The following is a 20,908-nucleotide window of genomic DNA, read 5'->3' on the forward strand; positions in this document are numbered from 1 at the left end:
CTGTGAGAGAGGAAGGGGAAGGAAGCACAGTAGGGCGGAAGGAGAAGCTGGGCTTTAATTCAGTTGCAGCCACAACATCAGTCAACCCTCCTCCTCTCCGCTCCCTTCCCGAATTGTCCTGAGTCGGAGCAAGGGGACCAGGCTTCTATAGCCCACACATTAACCAGTCACTGGATGCAACCTGCCTCCAGTTGCTTTCCTAGAAGCTAAAGCAAGACATACTTCAGTCCTGAAGAGGGGTCTAGGCAGACCCAGCACAGCATCCACTGCACCAGTAGTTCTCAAAGTTTGGTCTCTAGCGTCAGTGATTCTCAAACTTTAGCATATATCAGGATCACCTGGAAGGCTTGTTGATCTACAGCTTGCTGGCCTCCACACACAGAATTTCTGATTCAGTACGTCTAGGGCAAGGCTTGAGAATTTGCATTTCTAATAAGTTCTCAGTTGCTGCTGATGCTGCTGGGCTGCGGAACAGACTTTGGGAACCACCCTGCCTGTATTTATATATGGAGGTTGGTGTATGGTGCCCTTATGAATAGAAGTAAAACCTTTTGAAGTCACTGTCCCATTCCACACTCCATCAAATTCTCAGCTATTTTTATGCATTATAAAGCTGGAATTGCTGGTAATTAAAATTTGTTATATAAAAAGTACTTAACCAATGCAGTAGATTATACTTGTAAAGCATTATTACTATTTTATGATATCTGGTCATTCTTACTTTTAAAGTTCAGCCGAATTTTCTCCAGGGTCTATAATTTGATAATCTGGATAAGGGAATTTAAAAAAAAAAAATCTATGTTCAAGATCTTTTTTTTTTTAATAGACTTATTTTATTTATTTATTTTTTATGCTGCGTTGGGTCTTTGTTGCTGTGCGCGGGCTTTCTCTAGTTGCAGCGAGCTGGGGCTACTCTTCGTTGCAGTGCACGGGCTTTTTGTTGCGGTGGCTTCTATTGTTGCAGAGCACGGGCTCTAGGCCTGCAGGCTTCAGTAGTTGTGGCATGTGGGCTTCAGTAGTTGTGGCTCGCGGGCTCTAGAGCACAGGCTCAGTAGCTGTGGTACACGGGCTTAGTTGCTCCGCGGTATGTGGGATCTTCCCAGACCAGGGCTTGAACCCGTGGCCCCTGCATTGGCAGGCGGATTCTTAACCAGTGCGCCACCAGGGAAGCCTGATGTTCCAGATCTTTAGTTTTGTTCTAGGCCAATTTTTTTTTGTTTCTTTATGATTCTTATTATTTCTACATTTTTATTTTATCATATAAGCCATTTAAAGCCATATGGTAACGGAAAATTTTAAAGTATGGCATATAGTCAGAGCTATTTGGAATGCACAAAGATGCCATACAAGTACCCTTGACTCATTTCTAGTCTAGACTTGGCACAATTAAAGTCTAAGAATTCAGTGTACATAGATTGATTTCAGGAGAAAGGATGCAGCCTTAAGTCTCCCACACAAGCAGGAAATAACAGTCTCACCTCTGATCAAAGAGATTTTTCTGCTATTGCTGCCGTTGAATTTTTGTTAACGTATTTCCAAACTAGAAGACATTCAGCCTGATGTTGTCAGTATTTCAGACCACGAGGGTATCGTTTAGGAAAACAGTGCCTTAGGGTCCTGAAAGAGTTACTGCTCTTCCCTAAGGGCCTAATTTACAAAGCAGCAAACTCAGTGGTAGGATTTGGCTGGAAATCTCATTGTCTCGGTAGAACCCTTTCATCTGATTTATGTGCATCACATTTTAGAAAGTTATTTACTAGTTACTTTCTCTGGAAGCAGAGGGAAGTGGTGTTTCTCTTTAAAGACAGAGGAGCTAAGATGCATCAGGTGCAGCTCATGATGATGATGAAGCTGGTAATAAAATGCACAGTATCTAATTCTCCAAGCTTCACTCTGCCATGAGGGAGTTTCACACTGCTCTTTTATTTCGTGTGAATTTGGAGTATGTTAGAATATATATCAGTGTCTAACCCTGCATTTGTCTTCTGCAATGTGACAGCTCATTTCTATGCGAGATTTGGAGCTGGTGGTGGAGTAAATCTTAGTGATTTGCAATGCACGAGGCAACCTAAAATATTAGGTTGAACGGGATGAAATTGCCCCTTTTGTAGGTCAGAAATGGTCAAACATTAGCAATTACACATGCTTCAACCTGTACATTTGTACGTTTCATGACAGATTATAACATTAAGATTCTCAGTGTTGTTGCAATGGTTCTGAATTTTTAAATCATATTAAATAAAAAGATAAATAAATAAGCAAATAACGATATTTTGATATTTCTCCCTGCATTGATAATTTGCCTGGAAACTAAATAAGCAGGGAGCCAGCAGTTCAGGTTAGCCCTTGAACTCTGCGAGGTTTAACTGATTTGCCCGACCAGAACACAAAGCTACCTTTCAGCTGTGCAGTATTCAAGTTTATTTAGGAGTTGATAAATAGCTTAGTGCAATGCTTCCTTTTTTCCAGTAGCTGCATCCTCATAAACCTATTCTACCCTCCACCAGTTAATGCAGACAGAAGATTTTTATCCAGTATGAGCACCGAAACTACACTGTGGAAGACTGTATGCTCAGCAAAAACCTCACCCATGATGAATAAACAGCTCTTCCGGGGGCTTTGCTGCCGCTGGCTTGGCAGGAGTTGTTTATTGCCTGGTTTGCACATCCCATGATAAAGTTGCTGCTGAAATAAATTGCAGTTTTGCATAATTATTGACAATCACATCTTAACAAGCAGTGTGTATCATATTCAAGTGTTCAATTTTTTTTAAATCCATTTTTAGCTTATGTTTAATCCCAGAAAGTGTTTGTGTAATAATAGAAGGCAAATATGGCATGTAAATAGAGTACTAATTTCCTCACTGCAGACAAAATTTACCTGAATCTTTTTTAGATGGGACTGTTATTGCCTCAGGCAATTTTCCTTCCCAAGCTATTATTATGTAGATGTTTGCTGAGGGCATGTGTGTGTGTATCCACAATACATGCATTATATATATTGTCAGAAAATATGAATAACTTTTCTTTAGACTTTTGTGTCATTAGGGAATTTGGTTCATTCCGTCTAAAAGATTAGAGAAATGAGAATGGGATGTGGGCAGAGGGAACTAACATTTTTGAGCAACCGTAATATGTGACTACATAATGTGTGAGGCACTCAGCTTTACACACATTGTTGTATTTTCGCTCTTATCACAGCAATATGTATTGCAGATGAGAAATCAGAGAGGTTGAGTAACTTGTCATATCACACACTTGGTAGAGGATATTGGGATTTGAACCCAGATCTGTCTGGATTTTAGGCTCCACTTTTTCCATTACGCATAAAATTTTTCTTTTGGAAAATATTCTCAGTTGTATGACCATCAGGTAATGAAAATTAAAGCTAACACAATTAGAACATGATAGTGTTATGCAAAATTACATTTTGTACAATGGTTTCTATGAAATACATGGTTTTCCTACTTCTTAGTCTTTTTGTTCTCTTTTGTTCTTCAGTCCCCTTCTCTTTCAGTGTTCAACTTTCTGTTCTAGGTTTGCATTTCTCCTGGCCTGTCTAATCATGATTTCCTGCCTCAGGTGACATCAAAGATAAGCATGGTATAGATTTTAGGGTTTTACCTATAAAGATTAGCTTAAACTTTTGCAGCATATTAAAATAAACTTTCAAAATTGACCATCAGAAACTAAAAAGTTTAAAAAATTCTTTTTTGTAAAATTCACATGTGAACTTTCAAAAGTCTAAAAGTCCAAATACACACACACACACACACACACACACACACACACACACACACACGCTATTCTAGTGGTTGATGCTTTGAAGAGCAGTTTTAGCAACAACTCACCCCTTTGTTCGTATATTACAATTTAGTCCCCTGGACTTTGCTCTTTTCGTGGGATTCACTGGGTGCGCCTTTCTGATGTTTGAGGAGAATTGCATCTGGACATTTGTTCTTTTGCAGAGTGAGTGAGCGAGAGACTGCTTTGGAAGAAACTCATAGATTACTGCAACAGTTCCCGCTGGACCTGGAGAAGTTTCTTGCCTGGATTACGGAAGCCGAAACAACTGCCAACGTCCTGCAGGATGCCACCCATAAGGAAAGGCTCCTAGAAGACTCCAGGGGAGTAAGAGAGGTGATGAAACAATGGCAAGTAAGTCAAGCATTTCTACCTCATCCCTCTTGTGAATCCAGTTGAAGAATTCTCAGCATTTGTCCTTGTAATTGATACGCTGTGGACGAACTAAAATAGTTGTTTTACATGGCCTTATGTATTTAAGCGTTTGGGCTAGAAGAAGAGAGACAGAGGAAAAAGGAAAAATCATTTATTATTTCATTTAATACCCCAGTCTTCTAAATAGTGTGTGGTTTTGACCAGGAAAAACTTGCCCGTAAAGCTAGAGCTTTGATAAGAAGAAACTTTGCTCAGAAGAATAAATTAGGGATTGGCTTATTAAATTTGAAAAAGTTGCCATTTTTGAGTGTTTATTTAATATTTTACATGGAAAGCATCTGTATGAATTGTCTGTTTTATTTTGCGTTGCTAACTGAATCAGTTTCCCTTCATTACTTGCCAGTAAGTTTTGAAATGTTAATCTGGTATTTTATAGCTTTCTTCCTAACATGATCTGTGAAAATAAAAATGATATAGCTAAATCTGTCATAGTTAATGATCACACAATTTTCGACAATTGTTTTTCCTAGAAACAAGAATTCTTGCTATAAAATTTCATATGCATAAACAGTGAAAACAGAAGTTTCAGGTAGTTTTGTTTACATGAAGTCTTGGTGAGAATCTTATTCTGTAGTTCAGGAAGGCTCCTGATGCCTACGTTCAGGACCTGACATAATTTTCCTGACCTACAATGGAGTTTCGTTATGTATAGTTGAGTCTTCTGACTTGATATAAGAAGTTTACTAGTACCGCAAAGAAAATTTGGAGTGTTAGAATAATAGGATCCATTTTTAGGACTAACTTCAGTTTTTTAATATTTTAAAATTATGATGAAAAAAGGGATAGTATATCCTAGGTTGAAAAATAATTCCAAAATCAAATCATATTAAGCAAAGTTTCATCTCCTCCCCTCCTTGTTGTTCTCCTTCTTTTCTTCTGTTTCGATAGGACATGTGATCTACTCGGATGCTCTCGTATGTAGAGTAGATGACAGTGGCAGTTTAGAGCTTCTTGGATTCCTCATTCTTTATCATTATCCTCGGCCCCCACTTGCTCCCCCACAATGTGTGTTGAGTTAGTTTGATCATTTGGAGGTAGTTTGTTTAGAACAACACCTGACTTTATCTTCCCAGGTATCTCCCATGGCTTGTGAATGGAAATGCAGTGTAAAGTTCGTTTTTTGGTCACTCTTAGGTAAACAGTTAGAAAATGTGCTGCTGTAACATATTTGATTTATGATATTTCATAAGTAAAATTTTATTTCTCCTTGTCCATGCCCATAAAGCCACCCTAGAATTTTAGATACGTGGATTCACATACTCCCCTCAGCTATGGTAAATAAAGAGTAAAACTTTAAGTGGATTTTTTAAAGCAGTTTCCTTTTAAAAATAAATCCAGTGACTCAGTTTTATAATAGCGACTTAATAAAATATTTCTTAAATTGATGGATGTCTTGTTGAGGGCAAAACAAGGATACATCCATCTATCTCCTATACTTTTTGTATTTATATCTATAGTACTTATACAATGAAAATTCATATACAAACTTCTCATCATGAGAAACTGCAAGATTCTGAATCATTAAAGAAAAAAACTGCAGTGTTTCCTAACTATGTTTACTGTGGAAGAATGGAGAATAAAGTACATTTTGTGTTTAGATTTCTGATCTCTTTCAAAAATAGTTGGAAATGGTGCCGAGGAAACTTTCTTAGCTTATTCTATATTACTCATAAAACTGTATTTACTCTTAAAAGCCATATAAAACTCCCTTAGAGTTCCTGAAAACCGTAGACATACCATTTTCCCTTAACTATAGTAGGACTAACTAAGATTCCAGTGTTATTTTAAAAGAGACAATTTCTCATTCCCTCTCAGTTAATATTGTGTCTTCTATAGATTCCAGTTGCCTGAGGTTGAAACTACATTTTATGGATAGGAATGACATTTATAGCCAGCTCTGATTTTCAGTTAGATGGCTGAATAATGGTCTTTTGATGAAAGATTTGAAGATGTCATGGTAAAACTCTAAACTACTGAAACTATTGATTATTGTTAATGGCACATTTCAACTGATAGAATTAAATCAAGATACTGGGGTTTAAAAGCAACAAATGGAAATTGGCAAGCTTGAAAGTAAATGAAACCACATACCTTAGGAGATGACATGCAGTTTCAGTATTTCAGCTAAATCGAAGTGTTTGCTTTTTTTCCCCTCCAAAGATAACTTTTTTAAAATTTTGAACAAAACGAATGTTCTGTAATATGTGTGAGGGAATAAAGTGTAACTGTATGCCTTTCACTTCGTTTGCAGAAGCTGGTGGCATTATATTCATTGTTTGATTCATGCTGTATAGCAAGAATAGTTCTTACATATTAAAAAAGGAAACTCCAAATGCCTAGCCAGAGCAGCGGCTCTCCCAACAGATTTCAATATATCTGTCCACCCAAAAGCAGTGATGTTTTACTTTATACAGATGCTGCTGAATGGGGACAGGGGGTCAGAAAATGGGTTTTTCTCTGTGACTGTCAATCGGTGTTTCTATATGTGGAGACTCCAGCTCTTACTAGACTACCTGACTATCACTGCTTATCATCCACTTCATAGGATGTTTAATTCTCCCAGCAATAATTACAATTCCTGGGTTTGATAAGCATACATGTATTAGGAAGTATATGCTTCCTGAATGGAATTAACCTGATTAATTCCACTCTGAAAGCCATTCAAGTTTCTTCCTTATATTAGAAAAAAAATGTTATTTACTTTCCTTACTAAGAGCAAAGTCATTATATTTGACCTTGTGCTTTAGGATGAGGAGATTTTTTTCTTATAAGTATTGTTATTTCTGACAGTATAACTGGAATCTTAAAGCCAATGTATTTTTATAGAGTACCATATAGAGCCCTAAGAGGTGACAGTTTGAAAATTCTTAAATTGCAAATTTATTCTTAAAATGAAGAACTATGTTCATAATTGAATCAGATTCTTCCTGTGTCCAAAACATTTCCTGCTTTGGGCCTTAGAGAACTGGTAAAGATGGTCGCAGTTCTAAGTTCTAACATAAAACCGTGGGTAACTAACTGAAAATAGTTAGTTAAACATGCAGACTCTGCATGTTTACTAATGTTTCACAAGAATTTCACCAATCTTAACTGATTCTCTAAGCACCCCCAAGAGATAATTGTAATACCAGCTTGTAAAGAAGGTGTGTGGGGATGGGTATGTGGTGGGGAGAGATGGTCATAAAGGTGGCATAATTAGGGTCTTTTTCTCAGCAAGAGAGACTATGGAGCAATTAATATTTGAGATTCCCTCATCTGTGTTCTGGGTCATGTCTCAGGCCGTATCTCTCAACTCACTCCCTCCTCTAATTTCATTTGTTTTACCTATGTCTCCTCCCACCCTCCCCCACCCACTGTAGAAATGCTCTTCTATTAAACAAAACGCTTCCAGAGAGACAAGGTTGATAAATTTTGAATTGTACATCAGAGTACACCTGGAAATTGATTAAGCTACCTTAAATTTCTAATATGTTATTGAAATTGGGGAATTTAGCTTCTTCAGTGTTGCTCACAATGTATCTTGGCCCACTGATTCATTCCTAAGGAAGAAGGAAGAATGCAACCTCAGTAGCAAAATTAGTATCCTGAATAAATTGGATTGTCATATTTCTAGGTGCATCTGAAAGGAGAGTGGTAATCTGAAGATTCCTAATTCTAAGAAAAGAAAACCCTCTGTGTATTCCTTTTTGTTGCTATAATTTGAATTGAGTCTTATATGTAGTTTTTAATCGTTCTCCTTTGGTGTCTAAAGATTATGAAAGTTTACCTTGATGTTTTTCTTTTGCCTAGTGATGTCTGCCTGCCATTTTTGATATACAAAACATTATATATATATATATATATATATATATATATATATGTTCCCTAAGAACTTTGATTGATTCATCAAATCTTTATTAAATACCTGTTGGATGCCTAGCATGGTGTTAGGACTAGCATTACGAATGTGATTAGAGAGATGTTTTTCAAACGTAGTTCAAAGTACTAGGTTACGTAATTAATTTAATGAGTATCAATCCACATGTTTTTAAACAGAAAGGAATAAAATTAATAGAATAGAAAATAACAAGAGTCCATCACTCTTAAATAAGAGTCGGTATTATTTTCTGCAGTTTTGGTTTCAACTGTTTGCATATATGTGCGTGTGTGTGTACATACTGGATCAGTGTGTAACATATATTCAAAAGCCTCTGCATTAGAGTATGATTTCTGCCCTTGGGATGCTTATATTCCAGAGGTGAAGATAGTTATGCTAAGACAAAATTGTATGGTAGAGTGATGAGTGTTACAGTAGAGGGCTAGACAGGATCTAGTAAAAACAGAAGATGATTGAGGTAAGCTTGCCAGAGAGGCCAGGAAACTCACCTAGAACAGTGTTTTTCAGTCTTTCTTATACATTGGAAGAGATTTTTTAAATGCTGATCTCTGGGTTCTACCCCCAGAGATTCAAACTGGATTGATCACAGCATGTCCTGTCCACGCTTGTCATGTCCAGCCAAGGTTGAGAACTTCTGTTCAGAGAAAGTTAGAAGAATGTGTTAGGAGTTGGCTAGATACACAGAGTTCAAAAGGGAAGGAAACAGCGTGTTGAAAGTCCTGGACAGTTGGGTAGTTCAGGAATCGAAAGGTACTTCTCTATGGGTGGGGTATGATTATTATAAGAAATGAGTTTGGAAAGATCAGCTGGGGCTAAATTATGTAGAAAGGCAGCATGGTATAGTAGATAGAGTGTAAGCCTTGTAAGCCGAAAGACCACTTATTGCCTAACCTCTAAGTCTCAGTTATATTCTTCTGTGCAATGAAAATAATACTTCACAGGATTTTGTGAGGAATAACTGATAGAATACATGTAGAATGCCCACCAGAGGGGCAGAGTGCTGCGCTCAAAGTGTTCGGTATGTGTTAGCTGTCTTTCCCTCCCTCTGTCCGCCTATCTTTGAGAGTTTGGACTTTATCTGTAGTCTGTGGGAAGTCACAGCACGTTTTTAAGCAAGGAAATGGAATAACCTAACTTATGTTTTTGAAAGATCGCTCTGGTAGCTGTGAGGAGAATGAATTGGAAGGATATGAGACCTGTCCAGGAACAAAAGTTAGAAAGTTGTTTCTGTAATATTCCAAGCAAGAAATGATCATTAAGGTGTTGAGGTTGAACAAAGGAAACAGATGTGTGAGCTATTTGGAGGGAAGAAACTAACATTGTGATGTAGATTATGGGAGGAAGAGGTGAGGGGGAAATGTGAGGTACAGTGAGGAGTCACTGACTGCTTACCATTTGGCATGACTGGGTGCCTTACAGAGTTGCAGAATTAAAGAGGAAAAATAGTTATGGGAAGAGAAGTCAAGAATGCGGCTTTCTCAAGATTGCTTTGGCTATCCGGGGTCTTTTGTGTCTCCATACAAATTTTAAGATTTTTTTGTTCTAGTTCTGTGAAAAATGCCATTGGTAATTTGATAGGGATTGCATTGAATCTGTAGATTTCCTTGGGTAGTAGAGTCATTTTCACAATATTGATTTTTCCAATCCCAGAACATGGTATGTCTTTCTGTCTGTTTGTGTCATCTTCGATTTCTTTCATCAGCATCTTAGAGTTTTCAGAGTACAGGTCTTCTGTCTCCTTAGATAGGTTTATTCCTAGGTATTTTATTCTTTTTGATGCAGTGGTAAATGGGATTGTTTCCTTAATTTCTCTTTCTGATCTTTCGTTGTTAGTGTATAGAAAATGCAACAGGTTTCTGTGTATTAATTTTGTAACCTGCAGCTTTACCAGATTCATTGATGAGCTCTAGTAGTTTTCTGGTGACAGCTTTAGGATTTTCTATGTATAGTGTCATGTCATCTGCAAACAGTGACAGTTTAACTTCTTCTTTTTCAATTTGGATTCCCGTTATTTCTTTTTCTTCTCTGATTGCCATGGCTAGGACTTCCAAAACTATGTTGAATAAAAGTGGCAAGAGGGCTTCCCTGGTGGCGCAGTGGTTGAGAGTCCGCCTGCCGATGCAGGGGACACGGGTTCGTGCCCCGATCCGGGAAGATCCCACATGCCGCGGAGCGGCTGGGCCTGTGAGCCATGGCCACTGAGCCTGTGCGTCCGGAGCCTGTGCTCCGCAACGGCAGAGGCCGCAGCAGTGAGAGGCCCGCGTACCGCAAAAAAAAAAAAAAAAAAAAAAAAAAAAGTGGCAAGAGTGGACATCCTTGTCTTGTTCCTGATCTTAAAGGAAATGCTTTCAGCTTTTCACCATTGAGTATGATGTTAACTGTAGGTTCATCGTATATGGCCTTTATTATGTTGAGGTATGTTCCCTCCATGCCCACTTTCTGGAGAGTTTTTATCATAAATGGTGCTGAGTTTTGTCAAAAGCTTTTTCTGCATCTACTGAGATGATCATATGGTTTTTATTCTTCAATTATACAATGGAATATTACTCGGCCATTAAAAAGAATGAAAGAATGCCATTTGCAGCAACATGGATGGACTTAGAGACTGTCATACTGAGTGAAGTAAGTCAGAGAAAGAGAAATACCGTATAATATCGCTTATATGCAGAATCTAAAATGAAATGATACAGATGAACTTATTTACAAAACAGAAACAGACTCACCAACTTAGAGAATGAACTTACGGTTACCAGGGTAGAAGAGTGGAGGGAAGGGATAGTTAGGGAGTTTGGAATTGACATGTACACACTGCTATATTTAAAATGGATAACCAACAAGGACCCACTATATAGCACAGGGAACTCTGATCAGTATTATATAACAACCTAAATGGGAAAAGAATTTGAAAAAGAGTAATAGACACATGAACATGTATAACCAAATCACTTTGCTGTACACCTGAAACTATCACAACATTGTTAATTAACTACATTCCAACATAAAATAAAAATTAAAAATTAGTATAGCTGATTCACTTTGTTATACAGCAGAAACTAACACAACAATGTAAAGCAATTATACTCCAATAAAGATGTTTAAAAATATCAGTGAAGTAAAAAAGTAAAATGGATAACCAAAAAAAAAAAAAAAGAATGTGGCTGGTTTTCAGGTGTCTATGAATAGTAGAGGTGAAAATATCACCTCCCTTGAAGTAGTTATGAATGTGGATCTAACATTTGGAAAAAGATCTAGGTCAAAGATCTAAAACTGAAGGGCATCGACATGGACTCCATAGAAATACATAATATTACACAGAAATCAATGTCATTGTTACTTGAATTTCTCCATTCAGAAATATATCTAAAAGTCTCTAAAATATTACTTACTGTAGCATAGGATTGGTCTTAATGATGCCATCTTCTGCTCTTCAAAAGGACGTAGCTTTAGAGACTCTCTTAAATGTTTTAACCGTGAAAAAAGGCAAAGAACTAGCAAAACTTTGGTGTAAAATTCATACTGTGGAGAAAGTAAAAGTATTTAGGTAATCTATCCAAGATCTTGAAAAACTCTTTCCGATAAGGCCAGTTGATTTCTTCTCTTATATAAACATGGAAAAGTTTTATTTACCTTTTATTCTACAGTAAAAAGTTCATACACAGTCACAGTACTATGGATTGCAGTACTCAGGAATAGATTCAAGAGCCACAGCTTGTTATCTTACTATATTCAGTAGTTTATTATGTTCCAGGTTTGGACCCTGAAATCCCTGTAGATCACAAGAGAAAATCCAAAAAAGAAACAGTGAAAATAATTAAAAGTGTAGAAATAAAGTCAATGAGGACAAATGTTCAAGACTGGTGTTTTATCTCCTATAGCAGGGAAGACTAAATATAGAAAATAAGAATCCATTTATTTTTATCCAGTGGTGGCAAACAGTAACTTCGATATAAAACAATGAGTTTAATCACTTGATTATAAGGGTTATAACACTCTAAGCCATCTTACCATGGTCCCTTTCATATATAAACATGTTAATTCAGTGTATCAAAACTTTAGGACCTATTTTTTTGGATATTGCCACTAAAGTTAGTTATTATCTGGAATGATACAAGGGAAGCACTAAGTTGAATAACTTTGTAATTCAGTCATTGGATTCTATAATTTTATATATACAAACTAAAAGAAAGGCTCACATAGGTAAGAAGACACTGTGCATACTGAAAAGTCAATTTTGATAGCCCGTAATAACGACTGTCTTTTATTCCCCACAGAACTTTTCTGAGGCTCTTATAAGGTAATAAATATTTAAAGCACTTTGAAAAAGCTTTCTTCAAGTGAAAGATCCTTATTAATTTTATGAATTACCATTAAACAACAGTCAAACTAAAGATATAAACTTAATATCATACTCTTTAAAATCAATAGATTAAAGTTATGTTAATTAATGAGAATAAAATTAACTAAATTGTTCCTTGTTTATAACTGACAAAGCATTTTTACTTCAATTCTCTAATTTGATTCTCACTGAAAACCTCTGGTGTTGGTACTATTATTTCCATATTCAGTAGGGGAGAGTAAAATTAGAGAGTTTCAGTAATTTAGCTATTACTATCAATACGTCTTTGAAAATCAACTTGAGTTTTATCATACCAGATTAGGAGGGAAATAATTCAGAATAAAAGCCTATGAAAGAAATGTTTAGTTTTCTGGGATTAATATCACCATTTAATTCAGTTATTTATTTATCCAATTATTAGGCTAGATAATAATACTGTCTCACATTAAAAAAAATATTACTATGTGCTGGGCAGTGTGCTAAGAGCTTTGCTTGCATGATATAACAATCCCCCGCCCTTTTTTTTTTTGCATGATCTTACCCCTTTTACAGATGAAAAATCTGAAGCTTTGAAAGTTTAGGTAACTTCTCTTAAGGTCACACAGCTATACAGAGAGGAGTCAGTATTTGAACCTAAGTTTGACCTTCTGACCTTCAACTAATCCTGCTCTCCTACCCATTACTGTAAACTGATTCGGCATTCCAGGCAAAGACCCAAGATAACCAAAAGCAAGTTTCAAATCATTCACTTCATAGGAATTTGTTGATTACTGAAAATATTCCTACTTCCTAAACATCCTTCTTTCCTTTACATTTTTCAGTCTTGTTTCCACATTTGCCTCTTAAGTGAAACACTTCTGTATGAAACCACCATAACTTCCAAATGCAGATTCTTTTATCAAGTCCTGTTGCCCTAGAAATGTATGCATAATTTGTTAGTGTAGTCCACCGCAGTCTTCTGGAAAATTTCTCATCTCTTGACTTGCTGGGGTGCTATATTCTACTAGTTTTCTCCTACCTCTGTTACTACTCATTCTTCTTTCTTTACCTGATGACCTATTCTGGACTGTCTCTTCTGTCTTCATTAATCTCATTCTCTTAATTCAGTAGTCAACCAGCAGTTACAAAGTGTCGGTTATGTGCTAGGTATTAGACTAGAAACAGTCTTTTGTTCATCTCCTTTAATCCAGTGATTTGAAGATTTTTATCTCTTTCCAGTATCAATCCCACAGTTCTTACCATGTATGGGACATTTCTTACTCGAAGTCTTACGAACATCACAAACTCAATACGACCCAAATAGGCCATATCTTTAATACCAAGTCTGTCTCCTGTCCTGCCATTCATCACACCACCATCTTTTCAGCCAGAGAAATTTCAAACCAAATAGTCATTTCTACATCACCTTCTCACTCGCCTTACTTTCTAGTTCATTTTTAAGATCTATCAATTTTACGTCGCTAATCATTTGCACCCGTTCCTTACTCTCCAGTCCACTTACCGCTGCTCTAATCCATGCTTTTATTTACCTTTACCTTCCTCTACTCCTTCCTGCCCACGGCATTGCTACAATCCAACCCGCAGATTGCCATCTCAATTAAGCTTCGTAAAGCATAGCTAAGATTGTAACTATGTTATAAATTCCATGGAAGCAGGGGTTTCATCTACTTTATTCTCTTGTATATGCCCATGGCTCAAGACAGTGCCCAGCACATGATAGGTGCCAATAAGTATTCATCAAGTGAATGAAAAAATATACGACTCCTCTGTTCAAACGACTTTTATGACTTCTCAAAGCCTTCAGAATATTCTGCAGACTCCTTCACCTGGCCCTGCAGGATTGGCCCTCAAACTCAATTTCCAATCTTATTTCTTACTTTTCCTCTCCATGCACCCTTCACTCCTACTAAAACACACAGCTAGCCAGTTTACTTTTGTGTCTTTGATGACCTGTTTCTTTTCTTGGGAGTGCTTTTCCTCATCTCAGTTTACCCAGATACAACCTAATTTGCAAGGAAAGCCATATTCAAATCCTCCCTTTTTCCCTGAGCCCTCAAGCTAGAAGACATCTCGTTTCCCTCTCAATTCCCAGAGGCATTTCTTTGCCCTTTAAATAACACTTAATGCTTTCTGTATTGTTTTAGAGGGTCTGGAGAGGATAGCATTTAATAGTGTGGGCTTTGAAGCCTGACTGCCTGGGTTTAACTCATGATTCTGATACTTACTGACCATGGACACATTTCTCAATTGCCCTCAGTTTAGGCAGCTATAAATCGGGGGAAATGATAACATCTAACTCATCAGGCTATTGTGAGTGTGATGTGAATTGATACATGTGAAGTGCATAAAATGGTATTTGATACGTAGTAAGCAACGAGTAAACATAGCTAGTATTGTTATTACTGTTATCAGGTGTATAACATATAAATTTTGTAAGTAAATTTTTGTATTGTTTCTTTCACTATAGACTGCTTAAGGGCACAGTCCTCATATGGGTAGAGTGAGAAGCTATTTAATAAGGAATGGGTGAATTAATAAAACCATGCCAGAAATATTGGCTACCATGAGTGTTGAAACTGATTTTTTTTAAAGCTTTGTCTTTTCTAACCAAGAAAAGATTAAAAATCTTCAGTAGATTTTAGTTCTTAAATGTCAATATTGACTCATGTTTGAAAAGCTCTTCAAAGTCTTCAGATACAAACAAACCTTAATACTCATATTCTTGAGAATAAACATACTACACTGAAAATGAAAAAGAGGTATTTTGCCTTTCATAATGACCTCCTTGGGGGAAATCAGTTGACTTGCCACCCTTCTCTTTCAACCAGACACCAGACGTTGAGATTCCCTGAAACACACTTCAGTATCAGTCGTTTATTTTTCTCAAACGGTCTGACCAACATTGGAAGTCACATCAAAGGCTTATAGGTACGTTAATAAAATTAATAAAATTGTTTTACATTTATCCTGTGAGGCAGTAGCAGTGAAGATAACCAGAAGTGTGAGACTATTCACTCGCTTCCTTTGATCTCCATCAGAACCTGGACAAGATCTATATAATTTCAGGCCTTCTTCTCCAAACAAGAATAGAAAAGGTCAGGAAAAGTTTGACGACAGAAGAAGTCAAAGAATTTCACATCACTTTCTCCCCCTCCGTTCCTCCAACCTCAAAGGTTTTTTTGAGGGTTAGGGGTCTTTGAGGGCAGACTTTCTAGGCAATAAATAAATAAATAAATAAATAAGATACTCCTTTATATGATGGGTAGCAATGCCCCCCTTCCTGTTGGAAAAATCTGAAATTGTGGATTGGAGGGATCAAATAAAAGAATCTCCAGTCTTGTATTTACAGATTATTTTTAAAAGGAACTTCATAAGTGTCTCTCTTGTGCCATTCATAATTCCAATAAGAAAACCTTTCAGGTATTAATCGAAGATGAATAGTATTCAAAATAATTTAGGTTATCAGCATGTGATTTTTCATTCCACATGAAATCCATTTGCAGTTTAAATGGTTTCCTAAATTATATTAAAATAAAATGTCAAAAAGTTCACATTTTTTTTTCATTTTTAACAACATCAGTCTTTAAAGAAAGGTTATTGAACAAAGGTCTATGCATAAATCAGCCATTCCCCGTAGAGGTAAAAGAAGCCATTACACCTGGTTATAAAAGAGAGTTTCATGAATGTGGGAGGAATAAATCATTCCCTATTGGACATCATATTAGTCTGGATGGAAGAATATCTGTAACCTAGTAGTGAGAAAGCAACAAGTTACTTTTGTTTTTTTCTTGCATCCATTGTTATCCTTGAGAGGTCGATTAGCAAGTTGACCATTCGATATTATTAGTAGTATAAATGTAATCTTAAATTCTCTGAAGATTTCAATCTTTCTCTCTAATTTCTATTCATCTCCAACACCTTTTACAATATATTATTCCCTGGGAGTTATAGAAAAAGTTACTCTCTGCAGAAAGCAGCATTTCATTTGCTCTCAGGAGCCAACCACATTTCACCTCAGTCCTTTGCTCTCAGTTCAACAATTCAATATTGGATTCGGTTCAAGGCTGTGGCCCCAAATAGAATGAGACCTGTATGTTTATGAACTGCTTGACCAGGCATTCTTCCCAATGATTTATTCCATAAAACCTATTTTTAGTTTTGACAGTAGTTTCACAAATGGTTGTAAAACTGTTGTACATTGCAGTTTTAAAAACTGAAATGAGTGTAGATTGCATTTTTACCTGCTATGGACAAGTGTTAACATGTTCTGTTTTGGAGTAGAAAACAGTTGTCACTGTCGGGATGCAACCCTTGGATTGATTAGACAACTGTAAATTCATTTCCCATCAATAGCCTAAAAGAATTTTTTAATTTATGCCATGTATACACATAGTAGAAACGTATTTTTGAGTGCATTTCTAAATGTGACTTTTAAGGACAGCCACTGAGACGTGGGATCTGCCACAGAACAATAAAGAGGTTTGAGGATCCAAAGGCTGATAAGAGCCTTACTTGGCCGCAAAGAGGAATTGGTAGTGGTGGGACTTGGGGAGAAGGAAGACAGGGATATAATTCAGGTGAATACAGAGTCCTCTGGTCTCCCAGAAGAGGAGGCACCTCCTGCCTACCTTACGGGGATGATCAGGGGAGGTGTCCTGGTAAACTTTGGCTACATAACAAACCAACCCAAAGTTAACACCTTCAAATAATAGTAGTCACTTGTTTTGCACATGAATCTACAATTCAGGCAGGGTTCACTGGGAACTGTTTGTCTGGGCTCCTGGTGATATCACCTAGAGCAAGTAGACTGGCTGCTGGAAGATCCCCTTCCAAGGGAGCTCACTCACATGTCTGGCAAATAGTCAATTGCTGGCAGTCAATTCTTCTTCGTGTAGTCCTCTCCATAGCGCAATTTGGGCTTTTTCATAGTGTAATCGCCAGGTCCCAAGAGCAACCATACCAAGGGACAAGAAGTTGAGGCGCCAGCTTCTTAAGACCTGGGGGAGAAACCAGCATAGGTTCGCTTCTGCCATATTCTGTTGGGCCAGCAGTCACAGAGCCCAGATTCAAGGGGATAGGACATGCTTCCATGCTTCCATGGAAGAATGTGAAAAAGTCTGGGGGGACTATGTTATAACACTGGCACAGAAAGCTTCTTGTACAAGACACTGAGCTGAATATTAAACAGCAAGTATGCCAGCAGTCACAGAGCCCAGATTCAAGGGGATAGGACATGCTTCCATGCTTCCATGGAAGAATGTGAAAAAGTCTGGGGGGGCTATGTTATAACACTGACACAGAAAGCTTCTTGTACAAGACACTGAGCTGAATATTAAACAGCAAGTATGCCTTATCCAGGTCAAGAGAAGAGGTCCTCTTTGCCCCAAACACCCTTTCTCTTCTTGTCTCCCTGGCTAACTCCTACTCGGTCTTCAGGTCTTGGTCAAAATACCTTTTCTCAGAAGCATTATCTGGCCTTGCCCCCAAGTGAAAAATTGGATATACGACTATATTGATTTTTTTTAATTTAGGCTTTTTTTCTACAACAGAACATAAATAACTTCCTTTCTTGCTTAAAAGCTGTAAAATACTCATGGCAGTAAGTATATACAATGAAAATAAATCTTAAGTGCAAAAAGTATCTCTCAAATAGCAATATAGACGCTTACATTTTACTGACCTATTTGCTTTTCTTTCTCTATTTGCCCCAAGATCTCATCTATACCAGTGTGTACCAATTCATTTCTAGAATATACCTGTTAACAACCTCATTTGCATAGCTCTGCTCACTAATCTGGGCACAAGGTAGCCTCAAGGACGTCTTAATTTTTCTCAGTTTAATCCATCTCTCCTGTCCTTTTCTTAGTGTGTCTGTCTGTCTGTCTGTCTGTCTGTTTCTCTCTCTCTCTCTCTCATGTTTTTCATTTGTTTCTTTTCAAGTGACTTTCAACTATGCAGAAAATGTATTTCACATTTCTGTGCCTGCCTCCAGGCTCTATCTATTTCACTCACCCAGGACTGTCCTTTCTGAATTCTTTCTCTCATTTAGCAACCATCATTAAAGTTGGACAAATGAAAGAACCTCATTTCTTAAAGGACCAGAACATTATATTGAGCAAGCAATTAAAAGGATTCAGCAAATCAAAACATGAGCTATCTGGATGAATCTTGAAGACATTATGCTAAGAGAAATAAGCCAGACACAAAAGGATATATGTATAATTCCACTTATACGACATACCTAAAATAGTCAAATTCGTAGAGACAGAAAGTCAAATAGTGGTTACCAGGGGCTGGGGGTGAAGGGATAGGGGACTTCTTGTTTAATGGGTACCTGAGTTTTGGCTTGAGAAGATGAAAACTTTCTAGAGATAGCTAGCGGTGATGACTGCACAAGAGTGTGAATGTACTTAATGACGCTGAACTGTACATTTTACAATGGTGAAAATAGTAAATTTTATGTTGTGAATATTTTGTCACAATAAAAAGGAAAATATGAGCTAACAGACTTTTTGAGGGACTCTTTGTGGAAGTAGTAAGGTATCAGAGAGTGCAGAGTATCTTATTTTATAGTCAAGGTATTTGCGTGACCACTGACCTGGGTGATCTTGGGGAAATCGATGGCATTGTGAATCCCAGGTTTATCTTCTGGCAGATGATGGAGCTAGACAAAAGAAACGTTTCTGCAAGTCCACATACAATCTACGCTCTCTTCACTTGGAAAGTTTATTAAAAATGCACTGTCAGAAGCGGACTCTCTAGGGATGGGCCAGGGAATCTGCATATTTAAAGAGCCCCCAGGTGTTTCTTGTGCCCATTCAAATTTGAAAATCACTGGGCCAGATGTTTGCTTAAGGCCATTTCAGCTCTTGAAATTTGACAGATTTTGATTCTGTAAGGCAGATTCTCAGTGCTTATGCAAGAAAAAGAAATGAAGAAAATATTAGACTTTCTGCTTGTGTTGGAGAATTTTTCATTTGCCTAGCCAATCAGGAATGGTATTGTTTATTCCTCCCACTGTTTTGAAGAGGCATGGGTTTAAAAAATAAGCCAGATGGTACTGAGGAAGATTTACATTACCATTTTCTTTCTTTTTCCCTTTGCATATTATATAAAACTGCCCATGCCTCCATCTGAGCCATGATCATTAATTTAATGTTATGATTTAATGGCTCATGACATTAAGTTATAACTTAGCCTAACATGACCAAATTGCAGTATCAGAAGGAAAGTTTCTTTTCTCAGGTTGATTTGCATACCTTAAACCAGTTGTATTATTGGCTGAATTTTTCATAATTATGTCTCAGCCTTGATCTAGGGAATTTTCTCTCTTCCATAGAAATGCATTTTGTTAAACAAGATCTAGGTTATAATCAACGTCTCAAAAGTAAAGTTAAGAAAGGGAAAAAAGTGTTTGCTTTGCTTTGCTTTGGGCGTATGTATGTATGTGTGTGTGTGTGTTTACAGTACTGAAATACATTCTGTCTGGTACTGAATGTAAGATTAAAAGTGAAGGAGAATAGTCAGTTGTCATGTATCCACTTGAGTGGATTATCTAAATATCTTTAGAAAGGCATAACCCCTTCAGCAATATTTTACCAACCAATCAGTGAGGTCCTAATCACATTTATCTTGAATAAACAGTTTTGGCACCTATAACTTTGTGTTTATTTTCCTTTTGTATATGCACTCAAAAAATAAAAAGTGTCATCCTTGGTTAATTCAAGCAAAGAAGATTTTATTCTGAACAGGTTTTTGTTGTTTTACTTATTTGAACTTTGTTCCTTGAATCTCTGTATTTCTTTGAATATAAAATATTTTGTGTTATGAATGTCATTAAAATAGAAAATAATTAGCTGATTTAACAGAGGGAAAGAGAGAGGGAAGAAGCAAGAGAAAAATACAAACCACCACATGCTTTTCTATTCTGTGAGATCTGTCAAGGCAACAGAGAAAGAGGCTTACTTGGGCCTAGTAACACAAAGGAAAAAGAAATGTGGTGGAAGGTTCTCCTGCTGCTTTACCAAGAAGTCTGAGACAAATTGTATCAGAATTTAGACTCAGTAAAACTTAGACAATTTACCTGCCATGTGAGAATCTCAACATGAGTTTAGGTGGGAGAGGCATAGGAAGTGAAATCCAATAATATATGCAACAATGATCACACCAGAATTGCATATAGAAAGCAAATTAGTCCTCTAATAGAGAAGCCAAATTGAAATTCATTCTCTGAGCAAGTTTTCAGACACGTTCTTCTTTTACTTTTCTGTTTACGAAAATGGAACGCCACCAGAAAAACAAGAATTCGGAAGATAAGATGAAAAAAACAGTTGGAATTCTAAGGGAGAGACATAATACACACACACACACGCACACACACGCACACACACACACACACACACACACACACACACACACGATGAGAGAGTAATTTGCCTACATGGTATAACTGATTGA

The 20,908-nt window shown here is 37.0% G+C and overlaps 1 protein-coding gene across 6 annotated transcripts in view; it reads left to right on the plus strand.

Moving 5' to 3' along the window:
* The window catches only part of DMD (dystrophin), a 2,236,200-nt gene that overhangs the window by 1,724,197 nt on the left and 491,095 nt on the right, over positions 1-20,908 (plus strand). For all 6 annotated transcript variants that reach the window (XM_082680764.1, XM_082680765.1, XM_082680763.1 and 3 more), the window contains one exon: positions 3,968-4,157. In XM_082680764.1, coding sequence (XP_082536890.1) covers positions 3,968-4,157 — 190 coding nt within the window. The remainder of the gene's footprint in view (positions 1-3,967; positions 4,158-20,908) is intronic.

The sequence above is a fragment of the Grampus griseus genome (genome assembly GCF_964374135.1).
Source record: "Grampus griseus genome assembly, chromosome: X".
In the NCBI taxonomy this organism is placed as follows: domain Eukaryota; kingdom Metazoa; phylum Chordata; class Mammalia; order Artiodactyla; family Delphinidae; genus Grampus; species Grampus griseus.